The sequence below is a fragment of the Acinonyx jubatus genome, chromosome E4 (assembly GCF_027475565.1).
Source record: "Acinonyx jubatus isolate Ajub_Pintada_27869175 chromosome E4, VMU_Ajub_asm_v1.0, whole genome shotgun sequence".
Taxonomy (NCBI): domain Eukaryota; kingdom Metazoa; phylum Chordata; class Mammalia; order Carnivora; family Felidae; genus Acinonyx; species Acinonyx jubatus.
In genome coordinates this window covers 1,843,269-1,870,025 of record NC_069395.1, presented here as the reverse complement: position 1 = coordinate 1,870,025, position 26,757 = coordinate 1,843,269, and the positions used below count along the sequence as shown (strand labels likewise).

The 26,757-nt window shown below is 59.4% G+C and overlaps 3 protein-coding genes across 4 annotated transcripts in view; 1 reads left to right on the top strand and 2 right to left on the bottom strand.

Moving 5' to 3' along the window:
- Nucleotides 1–26,757, bottom strand: part of LAMTOR2 (late endosomal/lysosomal adaptor, MAPK and MTOR activator 2) — a 38,764-nt gene that overhangs the window by 11,104 nt on the left and 903 nt on the right. The window contains exons 3-4 of one of the 2 annotated variants that reach the window (XR_008292886.1): nt 25,119–25,208; nt 24,780–24,914 (exon numbers count right to left, since the gene is read on the bottom strand). Coding sequence is in view for 1 of the 2 variants with exons in the window: in XM_027048327.2 (XP_026904128.1) it covers nt 24,858–24,914; nt 25,119–25,208 (147 nt within the window). In the remaining variant the exon portion in view is untranslated. Of the gene's footprint in view, nt 1–24,725; nt 24,915–25,118; nt 25,209–26,757 lie in introns of those variants that run through there. The other variant, XM_027048327.2, reaches the window with a different exon arrangement.
- On the top strand, nt 6,184–14,884 carry MEX3A (mex-3 RNA binding family member A). Its single transcript, XM_053208788.1, has 2 exons — nt 6,184–7,418; nt 11,000–14,884. Exons 1-2 carry the CDS (start codon nt 6,965–6,967, stop codon nt 12,106–12,108), a joined length of 1,563 nt encoding a protein of 520 aa, XP_053064763.1. The 5' UTR covers nt 6,184–6,964; the 3' UTR covers nt 12,109–14,884.
- RAB25 (RAB25, member RAS oncogene family) lies at nt 17,412–23,611 on the bottom strand. Its single transcript, XM_027048325.2, has 5 exons — nt 23,316–23,611; nt 20,473–20,668; nt 19,088–19,281; nt 18,197–18,277; nt 17,412–17,769 (listed from the first exon to the last, which is right to left on the bottom strand). The coding sequence occupies exons 1-5, from the start codon at nt 23,356–23,358 to the stop codon at nt 17,642–17,644; spliced, it is 642 nt and encodes a 213-aa protein (XP_026904126.1). The 5' UTR covers nt 23,359–23,611; the 3' UTR covers nt 17,412–17,641.

The window sequence follows — 26,757 nt, the reverse complement described above, 5'->3', positions numbered from 1 at the left end:
GCACGGAGAACGTGGGCCACAGGAAGGGAGCAGGGGGCAGAACGGGCTGGAGCACGGGGAGCAAAACGATAGCGATGGCTACACAACGTCAGTGTTGATGACGTGCCGCTAAGTTCTCACGACGTGACCACCTCTTCCGAAGGAGCCGCCTCACGCCTTTCTACCCCATCTCCCGCTGGACGTGTCTACTGTCTGTCTGTCTCCCTCCCCCGCAGCGTATCCGCTCCGCGAGGGTGAGGCCTCCGTCTGTCTTGCTCAGCGCTGTATCTCCAGTGCCCAGAACAGTGCCTGACACAGCCAGTGTCTGGTATATATTAACTGGATTAAAATTAATAATAATTAACTCCTTGGTGGCTCAATCGTTTAGGCGTCTGACTCTTGATTTCAGCTCAGGTCACGATCTCACGGTCGTGGGTTCGAGCCCCGCGTCGGGTTCTGTGCTGACAGTGCGGAGCCTGCTTGGGATTCTCTCCTTCTCTCCCTCTCTCTCTGTCCCTCCCTCATGCTCTCTCTCTCAAAAATAAGTACATCAACTTAAAAAGAAAGAAAGAAAACCTCCTTATTAGGTACATATTATTATTATTTTTCCCCTTCAGAGCGAGGCCAGCTGGAGTCAAATGTCGGTTTCCTTGGCCTGTTCCTTGAACCGTGTCTCCCAGGGACTCAGGAGGGCAGGTGGGCACGAGGCCAGTTTTTTAAGCAGCTGGAGGGGGCTCAGGACAACCTGAGGAGCTGGTCTGACCAGCCTCAGCCACCTGGGTTTTCACCTTGAGTCGGGAACAGACTGGTCTCCCCTGTGCTGGATGCCCCGCCAGAAAAGGGCAGAGTGGAAGCCCCAGGTGACACCTGAGGAGGCGGGGCTGGGCGCCGAGCCCCAGCAGGCAGGGAAGAAACATCTGGGCCCCCTGTCCAAGTCCAGATCGGAGCGGCTCCCAGCAGTCGGCCTGCAGCACCACCTCGTGGTCAAGATTCAAAGACGTGTCTCCTCCATCTGCGTGCCCCACTCAAGACCCAGGCAAGCTGGCCACCTGCCCAACCAGCAGGCCTCCCTGGGCACCTCCGGCACCAGCCTCCGGGCATCCCTCCAGTCCTCTCCCTTCAGATTAACCTCCCTCATCCCTCTGGGACTCCGGATCCTGTTCATCCAGGAAGCCTCTCCAAACTTCTCTAGCTTCAGTGATCACTCCCTGCTCAGTCTCCAGACACTCACTGGGTGTCACTATCTTAGCCCTGGGGTCCTAAGCTCTGAGGTCAGATAGACCCCTCTGAACACCGGAGGGTCCACTTACCAGCTGTGTGACCTGAGCAAATTATTTGACCTCTCTGAGCCTTAGGTCCTAATGTTAGGCAGAGGTGTGTTTCCAGCCTCACAGAGCCGTGAAGAGGGTTGAACGAGATCAAGTCTGCAAAGGCCAAGAAGAGGGCCCAGCAGTAAACAGGCAGTCAGCAAAGGGCAAGTCCATTCCCACCCCTCTCTCTGACTTCCTCTTCCCTTTCCTAAAAAAGAGAGCATGACAGGACAGAAGGCACAAGACAGTCATAGGACCTGGGTTCTCCTTCTCTGTAAAATGAGGCCATCGGATAATTGATGAATCTATTCGAATATTGATTGATTCATTCATTCATTCATTCATTCATTCATTCATTCCACTTCCATTCCACCTGTGACATTCTACAGGATGAGTATGCCTTTTATGTCCATTCATTCATCCGTGCCAAGCTGTGTCTAATGCTCCAGTGTCCCCTGTTAGTATCTAGCACAGTTCCCGGCATGGATAGGGCACTGGAAAAGTCCTTCCTCGATAACCTACCAAGGGTATGCTTGCTGTCGCCCCCCCCCCCCCACCCGGCCCCAAGAGAGCGATCAGCCCAGCCTGGCACCAGGCGCCCCTCCCCCTCCCTCTCCCCAGCCCGAAACCAGAGCTGGCGCCACTGGGTGAGGAATCTGGGGACCAACTGTCACAGCTCCGGTGTCACCCGCCTCCCGGACGCCGGGGTCCAGCCCTGAGTCCCAGAGGGGCCCTGTCAGCCAGCTGTCCTGGGGGACCCTGGCTCCACCCCGGCCTCTCTGAGTTGCTCTCCCTAGGGAAATCAGAGAGTGCAGGGGACCTGGTGGGGGGTGCTGGAGTGGGCACTGGGGAAGGGCAGGGGCCTCTGTCCAGGCCAAACCTCAAGCTGGGCATCAGAGCCCTTGGAGACGGGTCCACGACAGCAGACGGACCTGTAGTGGCCTCCTCTCTTCTCTGTCCCCGTAGCCCTCCAAGGCCCAAAGACCGTCCTGCCCTCACATGCAATCCTGTTTGACCATGTTCTCTGAGTCACATAGGCTAGTTTCCGTGTCTTGCTGACAGCAGAGATCAAATCTGGTATTTCTTTTGTGTGTCCTACAGAATTTTACTTAATACATTCTGAGGGAAATTAATTCATTGTTCCAGCAACAGAGGGAAAACTGGCTGCACTGTCAGCAGGAAACACGGTGTTTAGATAGGTTCCCAGGAGGAGGGGTGTTAGGAAAAGAAAATGGAGACCCCGTAACACATAGGAGAGGAGGCTCCTCTGATGAGGACAGATGGAGAGGACGGGGGAGGTGGCTTAGGGGACCTCCATAAGGGCCAGCCAACTTGGTGGGGCAGCCTCCCTGGGGCTCCGGGAGTAGGGCATGGGGGGGGGGGTGCGCAAGAGCTAGGTATGTGCCCCATCACTTGGTACTTGGACAGGTGGTGACAAAGGGTGCCCACGTTTGCCCAGAAAAGAGAAGGGAGGTGCCTGGGTGGCTCGGTTAGTTAAGTGTCCGACTCTTGATTTCAGCTCAGGTCACGATCTCATGGTTCATGAGTTCGAGCTCCACAGTGGGCTCCACACTGACAGTGCAGAGCCTGCTTGGGATTCTCTCTCTCTCTCCCTCTCTCTCTGCCACCCCAGCCCCAACGGCACTCTCTATCTCTCTCTCAAAATAAATACACTTACAAAAAAAAAAAAAAGAGAGAGAGAGAGAGAGAGAAGAGAAGAGAAGGGACAGAGCTCCACACACAGACAAGCACGGTCTGCATCACCCTACCCCACTGCTCTCCTGAGCCTCCACACAAACCCAGGGCCACTCTGCTGTCCTGCTGTGTTTCGTAGCCAGGCCTGTGTGCACACAGGGAGACACACACAGATACACCTGGACTGAGCCACGCACTGCACACACAGCCAACTCAACAGCTCCACGGGGGCCTTTGTTCCTCAGGCCCGCGGCTAGAAGCCTGCCCGCGCCGGCCACGGAGACAGAATTCGCTTGCATCCCAGCACTCGACAGGAATTATTTTTGGAATTATCTGCTGGTTGTTTGGGATAATCTTTTTTTCTACGAGGCCAGATCTAGAACTGGCTTTGAGTGACTCACAGTGGGTCAGGATCTCCTCCAGGGCCTGGCACATCCTAAGAGCTCAAAAGGAAGTAGTTAGCTGAAAGAAGGAATGAATGAAAATTGATTAACGAAGAGTGCAATCTAGCCAAAGTCCACTGCGAGGAGAGAACAACAGGGCCAGAGCGCTAACATGGGCCGAACACTTATCTTGAGTCAGGCACTGCGCTGGGGGCTTGTTTTTCCATTTCAGAGACGAGGAAACCAAGGCTCGGCAGCACCCGACTACTCAGGAAGCATGTCTGCCTCCAGAGGATTGCTCCTTCCTCTCACACCATGAAACTTCGAATATGCAGTTAACTGGACACCCTCTTACTGAACTTCTGCTCTGGGCAGGGCGGCGTGCTGGGCACTGGGGGGCCCGGGAGGGGGACAATGACAAAGAGGAAAGACAGCGCTGTCCTTTAAGGCCTTGGAGTGGAGAGATACGCCATGCACACACCTTTCTGGTCACAGGCAGACAGTGAGGGGTGGGGTGGGGTCGGCACGGTCGTCTATTTCCAAGCAAAACTGTTTAAGTTAAGGCCTTCGGCCTGAATTCTGGAGCTGGCAGGCAGGCGGAAAGAGGAAGAGAAGGGCCCTGGACAGAAACCCAGCTTGTCCAATACAAGTGTCAGTGGAAGAGGGGAGTCCCCTGAACAAAGGAGGCCATCAGCCTCTGGGAGCAAGAGAAGGACTCAGCAAAACCCCGCCCCATGAAAACTCTGCCACCTGGGCAGTCTGGTGGTCCCCACTGTGGGTGGACATACCCCAGACCATCTGCAGGCACACGGTCCTGCGCGTGACCCAAGTGCCACTCACGCACGCACCCTGCCCTCCAGGGGCACACGGTCACGTTGGCCTCTCCTGCCTCGGTTATCTGTCTGGAGTCTCAGTGGGACCCTGAGGGCGACACGTGGCGCATTAACACACCCAGGGCGGCGGGGGGGGGGGGGGGGGGGGGGGGGGAGGGGGGAGCTGCCTTGTCTTTGTAGGCTCAGTGAGGTGGGTCCAGCAGGGGCCTCCGCCTCCCCTGCCCCACTCCTTACTCTACCCTTCCTGTTCAGCGGCTGCCCCCTCCCCACACACACACACTTGTTTCGGTCCTTTGTTTTCCACCCGGGCCAAATCCCCGGGGCTTCTTTGGTCATTAACCTCCTGCTTTAATTAGCTTAGTGGGGAAGCAGAGCAAATTCAGGGGTGGGTGTCAAGGGGGAATCTCATTTCGGTGGGGACAGGAAGGCTCGGAGCAGCTGGTGACAAAAATGCCTGGCACACAATAAGTCCTATACAAGTGCGTGCTATTTCTATTAATGTGAAAAACAGTCACCTGGTCCACAGAGCAGGAGCCTCCCCCCACGAGAGGGCCCCACGGGCCCCCAGGAGCACAGGTGGCCCAATCCACGTTCCTGGGGCAGAAGGAGAGGGGACAAGAGCCTACCTCTCCACTCCCTCTGCCGCTCAAGCCCTAAAGCTTGCTGTTAATGTTCGGTCAAATCCCCAGCGCAGGGGTCACCAACTCTGGGGCCCTCCAGGGGTGCCTGGCCATGGTTCCCCTCCCTTTGATCTTCTGCTGATGGGGAGCAAGAGCCCTGCCCCTCCTGGGATCCTCCACTCTGGCCCCCAGCCTCCTGCTGTTCAAATCTCCTCTTTCCAAGAACCAGCTGAGGGAACTGGGCTTCACCCCCGGCCCTCAAGGCCTCACAGTGGCAGCTCTGTGAGGTCACCTCATCTCTCTGTTCCCCGCCTCCAGGCAGGACTTTACCTCACAACCCAGTTCAGAGTTTGGGTTTCCAAGGCCCTGCAGAAAAGGACACCTTCCCACTGTAGCTCACCCCCACCCATTCTCACGAAACGATTTTGGGAAGTTCTTCTGAAAGTCCAACCTCAAGCCCTCGGGCTGCAGCGCACCGTCTCTCCCCTTGGGAAGGGTCCAGGCATAAGAAGGGAGACAAAAGAAATGCTGGAGAGGCGGCGTAGGGAGGGAAAAGGTCGCAGTACACCCCGACTTGCCCCAACTCCCTCTAGAAGTACCCAGCTGTCCAATTCACGCCTTAAAAACTTATTTTTACTTTCACCGAACGTCCAGAGTGCAAGGAGCCGAATTAACGGGCTCGGGGGTGGGGGTGGGGGCAAGTGCAATGACGGTGGAGGCCCGAGAACAGATCACCCCCAAGGCGTCTGCGGGGCCCGGGCCCGAAGGAAGTTCGAGTCCCGAGCGCACCCCGTCTCTCCTCCCTCCTTGGGTCGCGCCCGAAGCCCGGGGCTCTCCCCCGAAACTGTTAAGTCACATCTCGCGTCCAAGCCTTCGCCTTCGCCTGCCCCCGCTCGCTGCCTTCCGCCCCCCCCCCCCCCCCCCCCCGTCTCCCGCCCCGCGCCCCGCCGCCGCTCGGAAGGACCAGAACTAACTCACCTCCCAGTCGCCGCCGCTCAGATCTCCGAGCCTGGGGGGGGGGGGGGACGGGAGGGCACGGGGGGGGGGTGGTGGCTGGCCGCTCGGCGGGGCGGGGGGGGGCGGTGAGCAGACCCCGGCTTTGGCCAGGGGGTCCCGCCCTCCGGCCCATCCCGGCCTCCTCGGCGCGCACGGCCCGGCGGCGCCCGCATCGCGCTGCGGGCTTTGTCTGCTCTGCGGAGAGGCTGTCCCCGCGGCCCGCAGCCGGGACGACTCCGCGGGAGGGAGGGGCGCCGAGGCAGCGCGCGGGGAGGGGGCGCGGCCAGGGAGGGGGCCGCGGCGACCCGGCCGGGCCGCTCCCGCCCCCTCGCCCCCTCATTACCATAAGAAAGGGGGACACCCCCCCCACCCCCCGGCCGGCCCGGACGAGGCGGGGGCGGGTGGCGAGCCCGTCTGGGGAGGGGGCGCTCCGTCAGCCTTTTCCGACCCGCTCCGGTTCCGTCCCCCGCGCGCGCCCCTCCCTCGGGGAAACCAGGGACCTCGACTTCCACCACCCCCACCCCCACCCCGCTGCGCCCCGGAGCCGGGCTGGAGACCGGAGGCACGTCCCCATCCTCCGCGGGGCGAGGAGCCCGAGCCCGCGCCCCCGAGGGCGGGAAACTACAACTCCCGGCATGCCCCGGGCGCCCCCGCGCCCCCCCCGCAGTTCCATGCTGCTCCATCCAGTTCATTTAAAACAAAAGAGTTTGAGCGCTGGAAGGGGCTGGGCTCGACTGGGGGCCACTGGGCGCCGCTCCCGGACCGGGGCTCGGTGCGGGAGCCTGAGGGGGGCGTCTGGACGGCGGGGTCTAGAGCCGCCCGGGTCCGAGGCGGGAGGGGTGGGGGCAGAGATCCCGCAGCCCCCCGCCCCCCGTCACCCCCGGAGCGGAGACGAGAGCGGCTTCCTCGGTTTTGCTTCTCTTTCCCCCCACCCCCACCCCGGGGGCTGGGGCGAGGGGAGTCGGGTTACAGGGTGTTTGGGGAGGGGGGCTTAGGGGGAGGGTCTATCTTTCTATCTCGCTTTCTTCCCCCCTCCCCAGTTCTTTGTTCCCCCCTCCCCACACGCCCCCCTCCTCTCCCCTCCCCTCCTCTCTCCTCTTTTCCCTTCCACCACCTCTCTCCCTCTCTCCCCCAGCTTTTGTTTCGCCATGCCTAGTCTAGTGGTATCTGGAATAATGGAAAGAAATGGGGGCTTTGGAGAACTAGGATGTTTCGGGGGAAGCGCTAAGGACCGAGGGCTGCTGGAAGACGAGCGCGCCCTTCAGCTGGCTCTCGATCAACTCTGCCTCCTGGGTTTGGGGGAGCCCCCCGCCCCCACGGCGGGCGAGGACGGGGGAGGTGGGGGGGGCGGCGCCCCCGCGCAGCCGGCCGCCCCCCCGCAGCCGGCCCCGCCGCCGCCGCCCGCGGCGCCCCCGGCCGCCCCGCCGGCGGCCCCCGCGGCGCAGACGCCCCAGCCCCCCACCGCCCCCAAAGGGGCCAGCGACGCCAAGCTCTGCGCTCTCTACAAAGAGGCCGAGCTGCGCCTGAAGGGCAGCAGCAACACCACCGAGTGTGTCCCCGTGCCCACCTCCGAGCACGTGGCCGAGATCGTGGGCAGGCAAGGTAAGCGGGCGCCGGGACCGCGGAGACGGACTGGAGTGGGGGGCACCCCATCCCAGCACGGAAAGTTCATTTCCTCTCTCCTTGCCCGCCTCTGGCTCTGTCCCTTCCCCACAAAGGGGGACCCGCCCCCTACCCCGATTTCCAAGTGCCACAAAGTTCCCTGCCACCCCCAGTCGGGACTGTTCTTCGGATCCTTCCTTCCCCAGGGCTCTGCCTTTAGACAAAGAAATAGCCTCTCACAGAGAGAGGGAAAAGGGAGGGGGATCGGTCTCCCAATCCTGGGAGGCTGTCCGGAGGGGATGTCCACTCCTAGCCAGAAAAACTGGAGGAATGCGCCAAGAGTTGCTCAGAAGCCCCTGCTCCGGGATCTGCTCGTGGGCTGGGGAGGGGGCACCCCTGGGACCCCCTACAGCTGGAGTTACAGACTTTGGGGGAGACCTGGCCGGGGAAGCCAGACTGAGTATCTGTCTCTTTGTTGGGCTGAGTGCAGGAATGGAAGGGGGTGTGGCTCATGGGAGGGTCCCAGCCCAGGGGAGAAGTGGGGAGGGGGGCTGCTGGGAGGAGGGAGTCCTGTGGTCACCCACACACCAGAGTTGAACGATCTGTGGGGTTTTGGAAGGGGTGCCTCCAACGAAGTGCCACGTCCTGGCGTGGACCTGTCCTCATCCCTCTCAGGCTTTTGTTCTGGGCTGGCCACGGCCAGGGGCCAGAGGCCTGGAGAGGGGTCTCTGGTAGTGTGAGAGTAGGACAGGGCAGGAGGGGGCCTGCAGGGGGGGTGGTGAGAAACCTTCGGGCGGAGGTTCGGTTGGAGGGCGTGCGCCTGGGTGTGTTGTTGGGGTGGGGGGTGTAGAATTAATCCAGTGTGGTGTGTCTGATACCACACCCTCCTCAGCTCCAGCATCCCTGGGCGGGTGGGGGTGGGAGTGTTGGTGAGGGTCCAGACTGAGCAGACGGGATCTTGGGGACCCTTCCCTCTCCCGGTTTCCCAAAGGGGAGTGGGGGGGGCGGGATTTGGAAATTGCAAGGGGGCTGGGCTGGGAGGTAGGGGTGGGGGAGGAGCAGGGGAGGAGCTGTCCCACAGTGGGGAACAATAGAGGAGCTGCTTTCCGGCTGGGAGTGAGGGAGGAGGCCGGCTGCGGGCAGGGGAGGAGGGGAGACCAGCCTGGGGGGGGGCTGCCTACCGTACACCCCACCTCATCCACCCGAACTGCTTGGGGGTTGGGGGCATTTTGCAGGGCGATCCAGAATGGAGGAGGGAAGATGCCACTCCCCTGCACAGCCCTCACCCCCCCTGGGGCGCTCCATCTCGAGATTCCTGGTTCAAAAAGTTGGATTTCCTCTTGTTGCCAGGAACTAGGGACCCCGAGCCCTGGAATTGGGTGGGGACACTGATAGCTCTCCCAGGATGCGGGGGTGGTCTTGGGAGGGCCCAGGATTTCATGGAGTCATCTGCCTCTGCAGCAGACGGATGGACCTGTCTCTCAGAAAAGTAGGGGGATCTCTCCTATTCGGGGAAGAGAAGCCCCCCTCACCCCTGAAGCACGTGGAAATCCTCCCTCTTGTCTAGCCCCCCTCCCTGGGCCGCAGCGCCAGGACTCCTCTTTTTGACCTCTAGAAAGGTGAAGCCCCGTGGTCTTCCCTTCCAGAGATGCTTCTTCGGTGTTCCAAAGCCCAGGATCCCGTCCACCAGCTCTGCACCTCTGGGCCCCCAGCTTTTCTTCTTACTCTCCTGCCCTGACCTGTCTGCCCCACCCCCACCCCCCGCCCCCAAAGATACCCCATGGCTTCAGCTAATGGACCTAGAACTTAGAGCCCCCGGGTGCCCAGCAGACGCCATGTGAGTGGAAGCTGTAGGAGAGGGAGTCACTGCTCCTCACACCTCCAGGCCTCACAGAAAGGAGGAGCAGCATTTACTGATATTAGAGCAGCAAGGATGTGGGCTTGACAACAGGTAGGACTTCTCAACTGCCAAGAGGCCTGAAGACAAGAAGGGAGGAGCCAGTTCTCCTTCCCGAGGTCTCTTGAAGGTGGGGAGCACTGCCCTCCACGCACCCCATCCTCCCCCCTGCCCAATCTGGTGGGGCTGGAGAAGAAGCCACCTGGAGAGAAGGGAGGAGAGAAAGCTCCCCCCCCCCCAGCTGCCCTCAGACCCGTGGCTGGAGGGCTGGGGCCCAATGGGAGAGCTAGGACCACTGGCATGGGTTTTGGGGGGAATAGGGCACGTGGTGGGGGCTAGAAGAAAGAGCACAGTATGTACCTGCAGAGCGGTGGGAACGTGTCTCCATGTGCGCGGGGGGCAAAAGTTGTGGGCGTGCAGAGGAATGTGCTGTTTGAGGGCTGCGGGTGATGGAGATGGGAGAGCAGGGTGTGCGAGAGGTTCAGATACACGCAGTCCGTGTGTGAGTGTGAGTGTGCACCGCGTTTGCACCACGAGTCGTGTTTAGATAAAGGCACACGGTGCATCACGGCTCTTAGGTCCATGTGTGTGCAAACTCACACGCGTGTGGCATGTGTGCTTCGAGGAGGCACGTGAGCCTGGCTGCGTGTGAAGCCAGGGGGCAGAGAGACAGAACTTGGGAAAGAGGAGAGAGGCTTGGCCTGTCAGCCATCAGGGGGCTGCGGCCTTCAGAGATGCTGTGTCCACGCCAGCCTCCTGGACCCTTCTCTTCCCCTTCGCTGTCTTTGTCTCTCTTTGTCTCGGCTCTCCTCTTTCTCTTCCTGCCTCTCCCCCCAATCTCCCAGCTTTAACCCCCTCTACTTCAGAGCGTCAATGTGGGTGCAGAATGCCTTGTCTGTCACCTCCTCAGCGCCCAGCCCATCTCAGCGCTCCTGCCCCCAGGGGACAGTGTGGCTGGAGTGTCCATGGGCTCGGGTGCTGTCCCTCACACGTCATTATTTTTATCTTCATACTTCTTTCCTTCTTGAAACTGATTCTCAGACCCTTCCCAGTCTCCCACACTCCACTGGTTGCTGCAGACGTGCTATGAATTTGGGACCCTCTGAGACGCACTAATGGGTGGAAGGCACGGGTCCGGGGAGGGGGGGGGCGGGTGATCATAGATCACAGAGCAAATGGGTGTCAGTGGTCCCTGAGTAGACTGGAGGACACGTTTAATGAATGGAGGTCAAGTCAGGAGATTGTGGGGTTACTGAGCACTTCGGGGCCCTACAAGGTCAGTGTCAGCCTTTGGGGGGGGGGGGGGCGGCGGTGTGATTAAGTGACCTGGAAGTTTGTGACCAGTCAGGAATCAGTGGAGACATTGAGGGAACAGTACGTGGTTGGGCGGAGTTAGCAGATTTGAGGTTAGCAGCTTGTCCGGGAGGGTCCGTGATTATCTCCCGGTTTCAAGAAGTGATTGAATTTGGAGGGTCCTGGCTGGAATCCGAGGGAAAGTTGGTACATTTTGAAATCTGTGGTGGATAGAGGCGTTGGGGAGACCCGAGACGGGGGACGGTGGAAGGCAGGGGGCATTCGCACCTGGGGGCCTGGGTCTGAGTAAAGATCAGGAGCCGACTGGCCCCAGCACAGACCTTCTTGCCCTGTGAGTTTCCTTCTCTCCCCCCCCACCCCCCCATCCCAGGCTGCAAGATTAAGGCTCTGAGGGCCAAGACCAACACGTACATCAAGACCCCGGTGCGCGGCGAAGAGCCCGTGTTCATGGTGACCGGGCGGCGGGAGGACGTGGCCACAGCCCGACGGGAAATCATCTCGGCGGCCGAGCACTTCTCCATGATCCGCGCCTCCCGCAACAAGTCGGGCGCCGCCTTCGGCGTGGCGCCGGCCCTGCCGGGCCAGGTGACCATTCGCGTGCGGGTGCCCTACCGCGTGGTGGGGCTGGTGGTGGGCCCCAAGGGGGCAACCATCAAGCGCATCCAGCAGCAGACCAACACGTACATCATCACGCCGAGCCGCGACCGCGACCCGGTGTTCGAGATCACGGGCGCCCCGGGGAACGTGGAGCGCGCGCGCGAGGAGATCGAGACGCACATCGCGGTGCGCACGGGCAAGATCCTCGAGTACAACAACGAGAACGACTTCCTGGCGGGGAGCCCCGACGCCGGCCTGGACAGCCGCTACTCCGAGGCCTGGCGGGTGCACCCGCCCGGCTGCAAGCCGCTCTCCACCTTCCGCCAGAACAGCCTGGGCTGCATCGGCGAGTGCGCGGTGGACTCCGGCTTCGAGGCCCCGCGCCTGGGCGAGCAGGGCGGGGACTTCGGCTACGGCGGCTACCTGTTCCCGGGCTACGGCGTGGGCAAGCAGGACGTGTACTACGGCGTGGCCGAGACCAGCCCCCCGCTCTGGGCGGGCCAGGAGAACGCCACGCCCACCTCGGTGCTCTTCTCCTCCGCCTCCTCGTCGTCGTCGTCGTCCGCCAAGGCCCGCGCCGCGCCGCCGGGGGCGCACCGCTCGCCCGCCGCCTCCTCCGCGGGGCCCGAGCTGGCCGGACTGCCCAGACGCCCGCCCGGAGAGCCGCTGCAGGGCTTCTCCAAACTGGGGGGCGGCCTGCGGAGCCCCGGCGGCGGGCGGGACTGCATGGTGTGCTTCGAGAGCGAGGTGACTGCCGCCCTCGTGCCCTGCGGACACAACCTGTTCTGCATGGAGTGTGCAGTACGCATCTGCGAGAGGACGGACCCGGAGTGTCCCGTCTGCCACATCACGGCCACGCAAGCCATCCGAATATTCTCCTAAGCCCCCTGCCCCAGGCCTCCTGCGTCCCTCCCCAGGGGCCCGCCCTGGATCTGTTTTCCACCGGGGCCTTTTGGAAATCAGTGGTCTGAGGGGCAAGGTGCTTAGAGATACTCGCTCCGTGGGGAGGGGGAGGGGAGGCGATGGTGGCTGAGGAGGGGTAGGCCACTTTCAGAGCCTCTGGTCACCCCAGTCCTGGAATGGTGGGGAGGGGGCCAGGCAGGAGATTTTACGAGAGTTACAACTCTGATACCTCAACACACCCTTCAATCTGGAAGCAGCTAAGAGAAACTTTTGTTTTGCCAGAGGTGACCGTTAAGGCACCCTGACCCCCTCTGTCCACCTCCCCATCTGCATCACACTGCCCCTCCCTCTGCGGAGGGGATGGGGAAAGGGAGGGGGACAGGTTCCATCTGTATCTAGAGGTGCTCTTTCCAGTCCTCAAGCCCTCTCTGGCCCTGACCTTTGACCTCCCAACATGACCCTTTAGACCCTCCACTGCCATATCCTGTTTGGGAATCTGTTCCTGGGTTTCCAGTGGTACAAGGGGGTTGGGGCCCTTTCAGAAGTCTGCACAGATATTCCGGGCGGGGGGGTGGGGTGGGGGGAAGCATGTCAATCTATAAAGGGCTCAGAGCTCATCTCCCCGACAGAGCTGGGTGCAGGGGTCTGGAGAGAGAGCTCCTCTCTGCCCCTCCGGCTCCCCGCCCCCATCTTCCCTCCATTGGGCTCTCCCTTCCCTTTAATGTTTCCACCGGCTCTCCTCTTTGCTTCCCCTTGATGGCTGCCCTTCCCAGCCCTGTCCTCCTCCCCTCTCTTCCCTTCTCCCCCTCCCTCCTGCCCTTCTAGCCCAGCTTTGGGTTCACCACCTCCCCTGGGGAGAAATAGGGGAGAAGAGCATTTGGATGGACCCCCCCCCCATTTAATTCCTCTTCTGGCATTCGGAGGCCCTCCCCACTCCAAAGAAACACCTCTCATTCTTGATGGAATGTATCCCCATTCTCAGTGACAATTTGAGGAGGGAACGAATACTGGGGTACATCAAGGGTCGAACCCCCGCCTCTACCGTCTTTGGGCATTGCATTTGGGGAGCAGTTCTCGGGCTGGATTTTCTAGCGGCCGGCAGTGGTAGAGAGCCAGGGTCGTGTGTGTGTCTGCTGTTCAAGGGGACAGGAAGGAGCCTGAGGCTGGTGGATGGAAGGGCCCCCCCCTCCCCCTGCAGCTCCCACCCCTGTGCCCCTCTCTGGGCCTTACCCAAACCCCTATCAGCAGGCGAATCATGAAGTCTGTCCCACCCATTGTGGCTGAGGAGAGAGGCTGGGTCTTCAGAGAGAGCTCAGTCCCAGGCCGGTCGGGATCGTGGTGCCGCAGGGCCCCATATTGCTAACAGGCCTTGCATCCCCCCTCCACTGCTTCCCTGAGGCTCACTTGGGGCTGCCACCAGCCTGCCACCCTCCTGGTTCCGCTGGCCGGGCCAGGAGAGGGTGGGGGATGGGAGTCCCAGGAGATTCTTGTATATAGTGGGGTGGGACTCTTCCAAGTGATCTCTGAGCACTTAGCTCGGGAATCCCATTCTATCTGATGGAGAGGGAGTGCAGGAATGGAGGTACAGGGGGGATTTCCTCCTCTCCTTCCTCCTGTTGTGAATTAACTCACCTCTCCTCGGCCTACCCCTCCAGACCACCAGCCAGGGAGGGGAGAGGAAGGAGGTCACAGTCAGGAAAACTGGCCGCTGACAACTTCCCTCCTTCCCGCCAATGTGAGCCATCCTGAGATGTCTGTACAATAGAAACCAAACCAAATGGGCACCCCCGGTCGCCGAGGGGGGGTGGGGAAGGGGGTGGGAAGAAGGGATGTCTGTCTGTCGATCCCCCTCCCCCTCTCCACCTCTTACCCACAAAGGCAGAAGACTGTTACTCTAGGGGGCTCGGAAAATTCAATCCCACCCTTACTAATTGAGCCAAACCTAGAAACCAACGCAAAAACACATAGTGAGAGACAAAACAGAGGAGAGAAAGCGTGAGAGGGAGCGAGATAGGCGACCAACGCAAAGGAGAGAAAACAAAAATAGCAAAAAAAAAAAAAAAAAAAAGCAGTTCTTTATAATTTAATATTCTATTTTAATAAAGGCGTTTATTACCGTATAAATGTAGCAAAGAACCTGGGCTAATATGAAAAAAAAGACTTTTTATTAGGTAATTTATTATATGAAAAGGATATTTTATTTTATGATAAAGTGATCCTTAAAAAAATAAAAAAACTTTAGAAGGTTTAGAATATATGTAGGGAGAGAAGAAGAAAAAAAATACATTTGTATTCAGAGTTAAATCTTAAAAAAAAAGTGTTTTTAATATATGTTCGGGTTTACGTTCCTTTTTTCCCCCACTTTTTTTTGGGGAGGAATGTCATTTGCTTTTCGTGGGGAGCATCCTGGGATGCGTGGTGGAGACAGGGGCTGGGGGAACCTGGTCCTTCTGGGGCCCCACAAGTAGATTGGATTTCACTCCATGGGCCCCCTCCCCGCTCCCCTCCCCCTCGGGGGAGCTGGCAGAGCCAAACAAAGAAAGGGATTAACAAGAAAGGAAGACGCACTAGGACTGAGGATCCTGGGCTGCCCCCCCCCCACTTCCCCTGCCCTGTCCCAGGGGCGAGTGAGGAGGGGGAAGTCCAGAGCTGAGGCCTTGCAGGCCTGCGGGAACCCTCAGAGAGGTACAAGATTTAAGAGAGATAGTTTTGTTTTGTTTTGTTTAACCAAAAATGAGAGAGAGAGAGAGAGAGAGAGAGAAGAAAAAGAAAGAAACCGAGGGGTTTAAAAGAAAAGAATACTACAAAATAATAATTATTAATAATAATAATTCAAATTTATTTCATATAATCCTAGAGAAAAAGAAAGAATTACTAGTTACTTAGTAGACAATATTCAGATAGCTTAAAGTTTAGTAGCATTGAGGGCCCCTGGGTCCAGTAGAATGTATAAAAGTTGTAACGAAAAAGGAAAGTAGGTGAGGGAAGCGGTCAATTCCACCCTGCATGTGAGAACTCGCCCATGTCCAGGTATCCGGGTGCGAGCAGGTTGCTAGTTCAGGTGGGGAGCTTCCAGTCTGCTGGGGTTGATTCTGAGAATCCTTGGATTTTTAAATTGTAGGACAAATAGATGAGGGGCTCGGTCCCCAGGGTCTTTGAAAGATGGCATTGATCATTTCAACCGCATGGGAGCTGGGCGGGGTGGCAGAGAAGGTGAGCACATTTCTCCTGCTCTGTGCCCTTGCACCTGGGGGCCTGCCATCAGGCGCATCCCTGGTCTCTGCAGAGCAGCCCTTACTCCAAAGTGGGGTGTCCTCTCGGGGTCTCAGGGAGGGTGGAGCCTGCTTCTCCCAGGCCCAAGGAAGTCCTTCTTGAAGAGTAGCCTCCATCCACCCCGCTACGGATTGATTCAAGAGCCTGGTAGGTCATTCTAGAAACAGATTCGCACACGCTTCCCACGGTCGTAGAGCTTCGAGAGGACTGAGGGGGTCGGCATCCCCGTCCTCGTTCCTATCCAATATTCCACGTAGCTTTTGGCCTCTGAGGCGGTGGTGGAGGTCGCAATCTCGGTAATGGTTCTTTACAGCTGCACTGTGCCCCTTTTCTCCACAGGTTTGCTGTATTGTCTCAAAGAAGTTAGACTCCAAGAAGGACTTCCCACCACTGGGGTATAGGGGAGATGCTGTCCTTGAAGGCCTGGGAGAACAGGGCTCCCAGGGGTACGAAGGCAGGGGGAGGGCAGCAGGGACTTCGGGGGACCTTGCCTCTACCCCTGTGTTTCAGCCCACCCCCAGCTGTGAGCGGTCAGGTAGAGGCCACCCGCCGAGCCCTGGCCTGGGGGACAGCACCCTCCCCACAGAAGACTGGGGAGCTTGGCTTTTGCATGTAAGAAACCCGCGAATCTTTCTTAGCACTTGCCTTCTAGCGGCCCCAGCTCAGGGTGGGCCCTCCTGTCCGAGGGGGTGGCGGGGGCCCCTCGGCTCTGCTTTGGGCACGTGGAGGCTGCTCCTTGACACCAGTGACTCCGTCATGCCCCTCCCTGGCCCTAGGCCCCCCCCATCACATCTCCCTCTCCCCAATTTACTCTTCTCACCCCACCTAGGGAGATCCCCCCCCTGCTCTTTTTGTCCTAGAAACCCCGCTAGTTCGGGAAGGTAGTCTGGGGTGGGGAGGGTTTCCCCTTCCCACTGGAGGGTGCGGGTGGGGTAGGGTGGGGGGGGGAGACGGCCCTGGGGCAGGGGGACGGTCTCTCCACTGTAGAAAGTAGCGTAGGATTGTGGTCAGACTTAATTTGAGGCATCTAGCGAAGACACATACAAACCCACCGAGGAAAAAGATTTCAAAAGCAAAATAAAGGCGGGAAATGAAACGGACCCATGAATAATCAAGTCAAAGTAATGTTGCACAAAATGCAGAGAAACCAAGAAGGGGGAGGGTTAATGTATTAAATGTGCTATTAAGAACTTAATTTTATTAAAAGTATTATTAATTAAGGCTCTGGCCTCTTTCTCTGCATCAGAGTCTGACCCACTGTGGGCTGGGTGAGGGGGTTTTCTCAGGGGTGACTGGGTGCCCTGCCCCCCCCCCCCCCCCCCCGTGCAGTGCAGGGGAGGGACAGCTCCCACTGCTGTTCACAGCTCCCTGCTTGAGTCTCCAGGTGCTCAGTCCCCTCCTGGGGGATGGGTAGGGGTGGAGGGGTGCATGCACCCTGTCCTGCAGAACAGGGGAAGGTGAGGCTGGGTGACACAGACCCTGCTTGGACAGCTTGGACTCCCCCTCCCACCCTGCCAGGTTGGACACCCCCTTTCCTCTGTGGGTCTGGGGGGCGGTCAGGCAGCAAGCTGGATGTGAGACTTGGACCTTCCACCTCCCAGGCTTCAATCTTGCCCAGCACACGCAGGCTGGCCCTGCCTCTCCCTTCCCTCCAACCCCTCCCCTGCCTCCTCCCCTCACCCCTGGCATTGGAGCGACCTCAGTTCTTGGCATCAGGGCCCTGGGCACCAGATGGTACCTGCCGGTGATTTCCTTTGTCTCTCCTTCCAGATACCCCATCTTGGCCCTGCTGTCCTCCCTCCCCCACCTGCCCTGGGGGTTGGCACAGGGAAGGCTGGGCACCTCCCGCCCCCTTGGCACTGTCCCCAGACCACAGGACTCTAGAGGCAGCTGGCCCCGGGGGGAGGGGGGGCAGTGGGTGTGGTGGGGAGGGGAAGGAGGGGGAGGGAAGCCCAGAGGGGCCAGAGGTGAAGGGGAGTCAGGGATGGGAGCAGCAGGATGGCTAGACGTTGGTACAAAACACAGCTTTATTGGAAGACTGAGTGTGTGTGGCGGGGGAGCAGGCAATGGAGCCATGGCAGGTGGGGGGACCGTGCTGACCTCAGGGCCCTGTGGTCTGTGGGGCTGGGAGCAGGGAAGCATCCGCTCTGACATCTGGAACCACCACGGGGCAGGGGCAGGTCCCCGAGCCGGGTGGCGGTGGGGTAAGCCTTGGGGGCAGGGTTGGTGTCAGCCCAGGTCAGAGGCTAATGCAGCAGGCCCTCTTCTCACCAGGGCCCGGCTCCTGCCCAGCCTGGGCACCGCCCAGGGTGATGGCGTTGGTCCGGGTGCTGTTCTGCCTCTGCTTGGACACTTTTGCGAAGATCTCTGAGGGGGCGGAGGACAGTGATCGGGTCAGAAGACTGAGAACCCATGCTACACACACACACACACACACACACACACACACACACACTCCACACTGGCCTTACTGAGCACTGGGTGTGGCCACACAAGGAGGTTTTGCTGGAAGGAAATGGAGTTTGGGCACCTGGGTCCCTTCTACTTACCTGGGTGAAGGGCTAATGCTTAGCTCCCTGCGAAGTGTAGCGTTCTGGTTCCTTCCCCAAGCCTCAGGCTTGGAGAGGAGAGGGCACTAGGGAGGCTCTGAGGAGGCTGGGGGGCCCCCAGAGGGGCTGAGGGATCATCTGGGGTGGGCAAGGGCTGGGTGTCTGCATTCCCACTCCTGCCCACAGGAGCCTCAGGGACGGGATGGTGGGGGGACGCGTTGCCAAATGCAGGCAGGGACTCTAACCTTTGAGGACAGTCTCAAACGCCAGCTCAACATTGGTGGAGTCCAGGGCTGAGGTCTCCAGGAATAGCAGTCCATTGTTTTCTGGTGGGAAAAGAAACACAATAATAATAATATTTATACTTAATGTTTACTATGTACATTCCCAATGTGCTAAACCCTTGGCACGTGTTGCTGATTTAACACTTAAAACAACCTGTGAGGTGGGTTTGAATATCATCCCTTTTTTACAGAAGAGGACAGAAGACCAGAAACACCGAGAGCGTCAACAAAGGACTTGCTCACTGTCCCCTATCTAGTGAGGCTGGGCCATGGGACGCCAGAGCCTGCACCCTTAACCGCTGTGTCCTGCTGCCTCTGACCCCATAAGACTCCTGGGGAGGGTGTGACTGGAGATGGCCATGGAGCTCTGGATCCCTGAGTGGCCTGGCCTTTAACACCAATGACAAAATTATTGCCCATAAAGACAATCTTGTGGGGGGGGGGGCGGGCTCATGGGGAGCTCAGTTGGTTAAGCATCCAACTCATGGTTCGTGAGTCCGAGCCCAGAGTCAGGCTCTGTGCTGACGGCTCGGAGCCTGGAGCCTGCTTCGGATTCTGTGTCTCCCTCGCTCTCTCTGCCCCTCCCCCACTTGTGTCCTGTCTGTCTGTCTCTCTCTCAAAAAATAAATAAATAAATAAAGACAACGTTGGGGCAAGCGGTGAAGCATAATGAGGGACGCAGGGTCCAGAGAAGGGGAGTGCTGAGAGACTGGGAGAGAGGTGATGGAGGTAGGGGAGCTCACGGAGGAAGTCCAGGCTGGGGCCCTAGGGTGGGAGCAGGGGCCGGGAGGCAGGAGCTGGATGGCACGGGCCAGGCTGGGGGGGCCGGACTGGGTGGTGGAGGGCTCTCACCAGCGAACATTCGGGCCTCTTCAGTGGGCACCTCCCGGGCCTGGCTGAGGTCACTCTTGTTGCCCACAAGCATGACGACAATGGTGGCCTCGGCGTGGTCATAGAGCTCCTTCAGCCAGCGCTCCACCACGGCATAGGTCTGGTGCTTGGTCAGGTCAAACACCAGTAGGGCCCCCACCGCACCTCGATAGTACCTGCGTGGGGGGCGGGCAGGAGCGACAGAGGCAAGGTCAGGGCACAGCCCTCAAGCCGAAAGGTCAGACACGAGACCAGAGCTGGGGTCATATGAAAGCTGAGGTCCAGGGACCCAAACCCAGACGGGGCAACTCCAGGGTCCTGCGTCTGATGCCGAGAGCCCTCCGGGTCACCAGTATCGCAGCCTCCAGAGTCACCTTCCTTCCTTCCTCCCGCTTTTTCTAGCCCACTGTTTCCTTGGGTCCTCTGTTCTTTTTTAAAAGTTTATTTATTTATTTGGGGGGGGAGGGGCAGGGAGAGAGAGGGAGACCGAGAATCCCAAGAAGGCTCGGCACGATCAGGACAGAGCCCCGTGTAAGCTCGAACTTACGAATTGTGAGATCATGACCTGAGCCACCCAGGCGCCCGTTGGGTCCTTCGTTCTGATGTTAGCCCTGGATGGCCACCAAAGAGCACCTGCGCCCCACTCGGCCTCCTGGATGCCCCTTTCGGTGGGCACGTTCCTCACATGGCTCCTGCATGCGCACCGTCCTCTTCTCGCTCGCGGCCACCTTTCTAGGACCAGCTACAAGCCCACCCCATGCAGAGTCCCTGAGGTGACCATCTGAGGCACCCCTGCAGGCATCCAGCCTCACTCCTGGGGTGAGATGGGGCTTTTTCAGGCTGTGATATCTAATTCTTCCGTTTTACTCATGTGTCAACCGAGGCTCAGGAGAGGCCAGGGGACCAGCCCAGGAGTGGCGAGCGTGCATGTGACCGAAGCCCTGGACTCCTGCTTCCTGCCTCTTGGCAGGTGCTGTCCTCCGTCACACCCACAGACCACCCCCTCACGTCCAGCTGGACACTGGCAAATGTCCTGCATGGGCGTCCGGAGGCGGAAGGTCCTCTGTACCCCGAATGTTTGTAAAATGCAGCTGAAGGGTCCAGCCCTTCAGGTCTGTGATGAGATGGCAGCAGTTGCTGAGTGTGAAGGGAGTCAGGAAGAGCTCAGGGGTGGCTGCTTCCCCTGCCACTAGCAGCCGGGGTCGCTGCGTCCTGCCTCCGGCTGCGTGGCTCACGGCACCCACCCGTGTCTCGCCGGGGCCACGGCGTCCCGGGGTCCCCCCAGTGCGCACGGGGCCCGTGGTCTCTGCTCCACAGGCCCTCCCTGACTTCCCCAGCGCCCCCCCCCCCCCAGCCCCCAGGCTCACGCGGAGGTGATGGCCCGGTACCGCTCCAGGCCGGCCGTGTCCCAGATCTGAGCCTTAATGGCAGCGGTGCCCAGCATGACCGTGCGGGTGGAGAACTCAACCCCGATGGTGGTGCGGCTGTCATGGCTGAACTCATTCCGTGTGAATCGGGACAGCAGATTGGTCTTCCCCACGCCTGACTCACCGATCAGCACCACTGAGGGGGCAGAGAGACAAGGGCTGAGCTCGGGGGTCTGTCCATCCGGAAAGGGAGCTGAGCTCGGGAAACTGAGGGGGACCCAGGGGACTGTAACTCTGCAGGATCCATCCTCCCCGGGTGAAGGGCCGAGAGTCTGAAATGGGCTGCGGGCCCGTAAGGCTTCTTGGCCCGGTCCGTGGAGACACGACCGCGCGGTCAGCCCCCATTTCTGTGATGGGGTGCCGTCTGTCTGTGGGGGTCAGTGTTCAGGGGCCGTGAGGCTGGCAGGGTGTGTGAATGCGGACAGAGACGTAGGCAGTCTGGGGAGCGTGACAGCGCCGTGCCTGTGTCTGTGTGTGAGCTGTGAGGACGAGGAGGAGGCTGGGCGTGCACGTGCGCACACGCATGTGGGGAGCCGTCGTGTGAACGGAAATGTGGGGAGAAGAGTGTTCGGCGGGTGATCCTCACGGAGGGACACGGGTAAGGACATGATGGGGCCGGGTGTTGGACCGGCCCACCCTGACCTCTGTCGTATGACAACTGGGAATAGTGATACTATCTATTTTACCAGTTGTTGCAAGAAATAAGTGAGATATCGCCCAGGCTGGAGTGAGTGTGCAAAAACCCGTTACCATCGTGATCGTTGTCGGCAGGCCAGTATAACCAGTGTTATCACTGTCAGGTTTCCAGGGCCCAGGATCCACCGGTGGGGCCACAAAGAGCCTCGGGGCCAGTGGAAAGCGTCCAGGGCCCAGGTTTACCCACCGCGGGTGAGCGAGGGGCTGGAGGAGGGCGAGGGGGCCGATGCAAGCATGACCCGCTAATTGCGCAACACTGAGCACGCATCCAGGGTGACGGGAGGCCCCCCAGGTTCTGGAAAAGCAGGCTGGCACCTTGGGAGCCACACGCTCTGGGCGCTGCTCCCCACTCGGCCTCTCACTAGCTAGTGACCTCGAACAGGTGGCTCAGTTCTTCTGGCTTTCAGTTTCCTTGTTTATAAAATGCGTCAAAGCCCCTCAGACTTGGGCAGGGCAGGAAAGAGCTGGGAGCAGTGTGGGGGTGTGTCCCTGCCTCCTCCCCATCTCCCCCCTCCCGGTGGGAGGGGCTCAGCCTGTCCTCAGGCCCAAGAGGTGCTCAGGGCAAGGGCTTTGGGGTCCGACAGACCCGGCTTCGCGTACGGGCTGGGTGACCATTTGTCCTGTCCTCGGCTGTGAAACAGAGACGCTGACTGTTCACACGGACAGAGTGCCTACTACGTGCCGGACGCCACCGTAAAAGCTTTACACACGTTCACTCGTATAATTCTCGCATTGGTGCCACGAGGCAAGGCCAGTATTATTATCACCCCATGTTTACAGACGAGGAAACGGAGGCACTTGGGCTTTGGTGGCTGGCACCAGATGCCACCGCTGGTGTGGCAAACGCAGAGGTGCCCTGCGGGGGGCGCTGGTTGGCCTCGCTTGAGGCCCTGGCGGTCCTGGGCCGCCTGCACCCAGCGTCTGGGCAAGGCCAGGGGCACAGCGCTCCCCGCCCTCGGCCGAGGCTTTGTGACCCTGGGCCGCACAAAGCTTCTCCCCGCTGCTCGGTCTTGCTTCCTCTCCCTTCCTTGCACCGGTGTTGATCCACAATAGACGTCTTATACCCCAGACTTCTTAGAGTCAGCTTCCGGAGACCCCAACCCACACTAACTAGTGACCGACAGAGCTGCCCTCTCACAGTCGATCTGGCCCCTGACCGCTTTCAGAAAGAGAGATGCATTTTGGGGTTGTTACGGTGGCCAACGAGCCAGAGCGGGCACACGCTGAGGGCTCAGTAAAGGGCAGTTTCTAGTAGCACCGTTTGTCCCAGCCTCCCCTTCCTGGGAGAGAGGCCGGGACAGCACGGGTCCCCCGGCCCCAGCAGCCCGAGTCCCAGCTTGAGCGAGGGTGGGGCTGAGGCCGGGAGAGGTGGCGGGGTGGGGTGGCTGGGCTGGGAATGACTGCTCTGCCAGTGAACCCCGCCCTGGAGGAGGGGTGCGTGGGGACTGGGGACACCAGAGGGTCCAACGTAGGGGCTGAGGTAAAGGAGCGGGAAAGGTCATGCTCCCGGGGCCAGCCAGGTTGAACCCAGGCGCCTGCTATTGGGCCCACGGGGGCTGCCGAGGGACGGCCGACGGGGCCCCAGCCCTCAGTCTTCCAGGTTCTATTAGACCCTGCTCTCAATTTATGAGATCTTCCCTGTTTTCACCCCAAAATGGACAAAGCTCTCCTTTTCTTTTCTTTCCTGCACATGCACCCAGAGACAGGACTTTCTTCCTCTGGAGGTTGTTTCCTCTTTCTCAGGAGGGAAGTCCTCCCTGAAATCTGACCTCCACCTCCTACGCTGTGGTGGCTGACGACTCTTAGGGATGTGGGCTTCCTCTACAAAGGGAGCAGAGGGGCCTAACTCGGCCCTACGCAGGCTTGCTCAACATCCTTATTTACAGCAGCAGAGCCTTCCCGAAGCCCCAGGACTTTTGCCCTAGTAATCGGACCCTCCCCAACTCCCTGCAGCTTTCTTTCTAATCCAACACGAATGAGGAGCCCTCAGGGGTCCAGGTGAGAGATTAAAAACAAAAACAAAAACAACAGAACGGGCGGGCGCTTTCAGGCTCTGCTGGTCTCTTTTTTTATAGACCCCAACTCACCCTTGAAGACAAAGTTATAATCTTCCTCGGTTCTGTTCCCCATCTTGGCTCCACATGGAGGGTACGAGTGTCTTCAGGGACAGAGGTGATGGGACTATGCGTTGGCGCAGTGCCCTCAACCCTCAGCTCTCCAGAGACCTGGGTCCGCGCCTCCTCTCATTGGGGGTGAAGAAACTTCTGCAGGCAGAGGGACTGAGGGCGACTTCAGGCTGGGCAGGGCCCTGGAGGCTCAGCGCTGGCAGGTGGGGTGCTGCGAGGAAGCCAAGGGGACGGAAGCTGAGAACAGGAAGAGCAGGCGGCAGGAGACCTGGGGCCCAGGTGGGTGGAGAGACGATGACGTCAGACAGGTTAGGCAGGTTGGGTGTCTGCTCCCAGCCTGGGCTCCCGCAGCGGGGCGGGCCGGCAGGGGGTGTGGGGGGGGGGGCTGGGGGTGGGGGAGGGGAAGCTGGGGCCCGCACGGCACCTGCAGAGAGCCATGCTGCTAGGCTCCTGGGAGCGGGGACCCACCTGGGTGGCCACCAGTGAGTGAGAAATAGCCTCTCAGGGAACGGAAACCTATTGGCCTCCTGCATTTCCTTCGGACCTTCCGGGAGGGGTAACTTGGGGGCACGAGGGGAAGGGCTGTTGGGGCGAGGGGCTGGGGCTGATGGGTGCCCATCGCTCCCAGAGTTCTGGCAGCTGCTCCTCCCGAAGGCCCAGGGCCTGGGATGGGCGGTGTTCCCCACCCTGGGTGGAGCTGAAACTCGCCACCTACCTCTCCCCTGGGATGGGTCCCTTCCTAAGGCCCTGGGCTAGGGGCTGGTGGTTCCCTGTCCACGCCTGCTCTAGAGACCCAGGGTAGGGGGGAGACCCGAAGTACATGGAGCAAGGAGTTTGAGTGCCGGGCAGGATCTGGAGATGAAGGGCTTTGAGAGCTTCTGGATTGCTTATACTCCCGCCCCGGGATCTCAGGCCTCACGAGGAAGCCATGCCGTCTGCAAAGGGCCCTGATGTCTGGAGGGTCTGTGTGAGCCCTTGCAGGTGGCTAGGAAGCACTCTTCCAACTCCAAGAGCAGAAAAGGCATTCCACCCCCCACCCCCACCGCCAAGGTGGGACTGGAGGACACTGGATCTGCAGGGCCCCATAATCTTGCTGACAAGACCCCCACCGGCGCCCCGCTCCTCCAAGATCACTTGCAACGGTGTGACAGTCGGATGGGTAAACTCACTCCCAGCGGCAGGGCCGATGATACGTCCTGTTGCTGGAAAGGCCAAGGCGGCTAAGGCATCACTGCGGGAGCCACTTGGCTGCCAGAGGGCAAGGTGAGGGGCCGGCAGGAGTCGCAGGCCCTCAGGGGTCTCCAGAGCACTCTATGCTCCTTCCCACCTCTTTGGACTCCTCCCATTCAAGAAAGCAGCCATCACGCAAGATAGATAGGAGTTCAAGTTTATTCTTGGAAAAAAGTCTCAGCCTCTGGAACCGACCAGAAAGGTTTCCCCAGGGAGCCCCGCCCCTCCAAATGATCACTGATCTTTTCTGACCCCAGCTCCAACCGAGGCTCGCTATGATGCCGCCACTTGGGTAAGGGGCTCCTCCAGGTACTGCACCAAAGCCTGGGCCTGCAAGAGGGGAGGAGTGATCAGGCCCGCACAGGTCTGCCACCAGAGGGGTCCCAGTCTACGTGGGCTCCTCCGCTGGGCGCCCCGCCCCCATCACACACAGGCTGGGTGACAGGAGGACTCCAGGAAGGCGATGGGGTGGGAGCCGACAGTGAAAAGCCCAGGCCTGGGCCCAGGGCTGCAGACAGAAGAGCACGTACACACCTTGGCCTTGAGCATCCCGAAGCCCACGGTCTCCTTGGCGTACATACACAGCAGGAGGTTGGCCACCCGCGTGATGGCTACACGGCCCTCCTGGTAGGGCGAGATCACAGGATGTAATGTTCTGCCTGGCACCTTTAGCCCTCTCCCCAAGGGCTCCTCTTCAGAAAGGTTATCTTCCTTCCATGCCCTGGGCATGGCAGGAGCTCCAGACCAAGGGCTCTGGCCACAGCCCTGGACGTGGGATCCTGAGTTCAGATTCCAGCTTCAGCACAGCTTTCTACAACTTACTATGGGAAACTCAATCTCCCAGCCGCTTGGTTTCTCTTTCTGCGACCCGCCCCCCACCCCCCACCTCATCCCAGCTGGTAAGGGTACACAGGAGGGGGTTTTGAATCTGCAAAGGGCTGTCCACATGGGTGATGTTTTTACTGTGGGTTCACCCCAACCAAAGACACTGCGAGGAGCTAGGGAGCAGTAGCCTAAGGTAGAGTTCTCTTTTCCCGTGGTAATGTTTCTCAAATAGCAGGTCTGACTCTAGGGTTAGATCAGTTAAGGAGGTGGATTAGCATTTAAAAGAAGAGAAATGGAGTGCTTTGCATGCGGTAAGGGAAGTACTGTTTCGTGAAACTTTTGTTTTAGTGGGGGGGGGGGGGCGTGCATTGGGCTCTGACTTAAAAGGCATTTCTTACAGCTGGGGTGTGGACAAGATGTTGGAAAACCACGGCTCGACAGCACCAACCCCAGGTTAGGCACGAAGAAGGAGTCATCAGCTGAACTGAAATGGCGTCCTTGGTTGGGCATGGGGCGAGGATGAGGCAGACAGCCCGGTTACAGTGGGTTACAGCCCAAATCCCTTGGGGAGACTTCACTCTTGGGCCTTTTCGGTTTGGTTCGCGAACTTTCCCTGGCCATCTGCTGTGTGCTGGGAGCCAGGTGCTTCACTCCCTGCCTCTCTGGCCTCACCTCTACTCACCTCCCCCACTCCCATGCTGTACCAGCTACATCAACCTTGTCCATCCTTGACCAGATGCTACTCTGCCTCAGGGCCTTCACGCTTGCCTTTGTCAAAAATGTTCTTCCCCCAGACAGCCACAGGGCTTGCCAACTTCCTTCAGATCTCTAATAAAATGTCACTTTTCCAGTGAGATGGTCCCTGACATACGCCCCACCTCACTTCCTTTCCCATTGCATTTTCAATACCTAACATCCTAGTTTTTTAACTTAGACGCGTTTTACAGCACACACAAAACCATGAGCTTCTGTGAGGAGTTAGAGCTGCAGTTTTTTGTTCCATTTGCTACTTTTTCCCTAGTCCTTAGAACACTGCAGGGACGTAAACATTTGTTGGCCCAACAAACACAAAGGTGAGCGAAACAGTTTCTGTCTCCCGGAAATTCGCCGTCTAATGGCTACTTCCCCTTACTAGACTGCAGCTCTGTTTTCTGTAAACGGAAGGAACAGGCCCAGGGTCTGGAGACTTTGCTGTGCTGCTGTGCTTCTGTGAGTCTGTGAATCTGGGATGACTGACGACACTGCACAGCTTACGTCCTTTCTTTTGGTCTTCACGACAACCTGTGTGCATGTGTGCACAGGTAATCGGTAATCGGACGGATTACCGCTTCCACCTTAGAGATGTGCT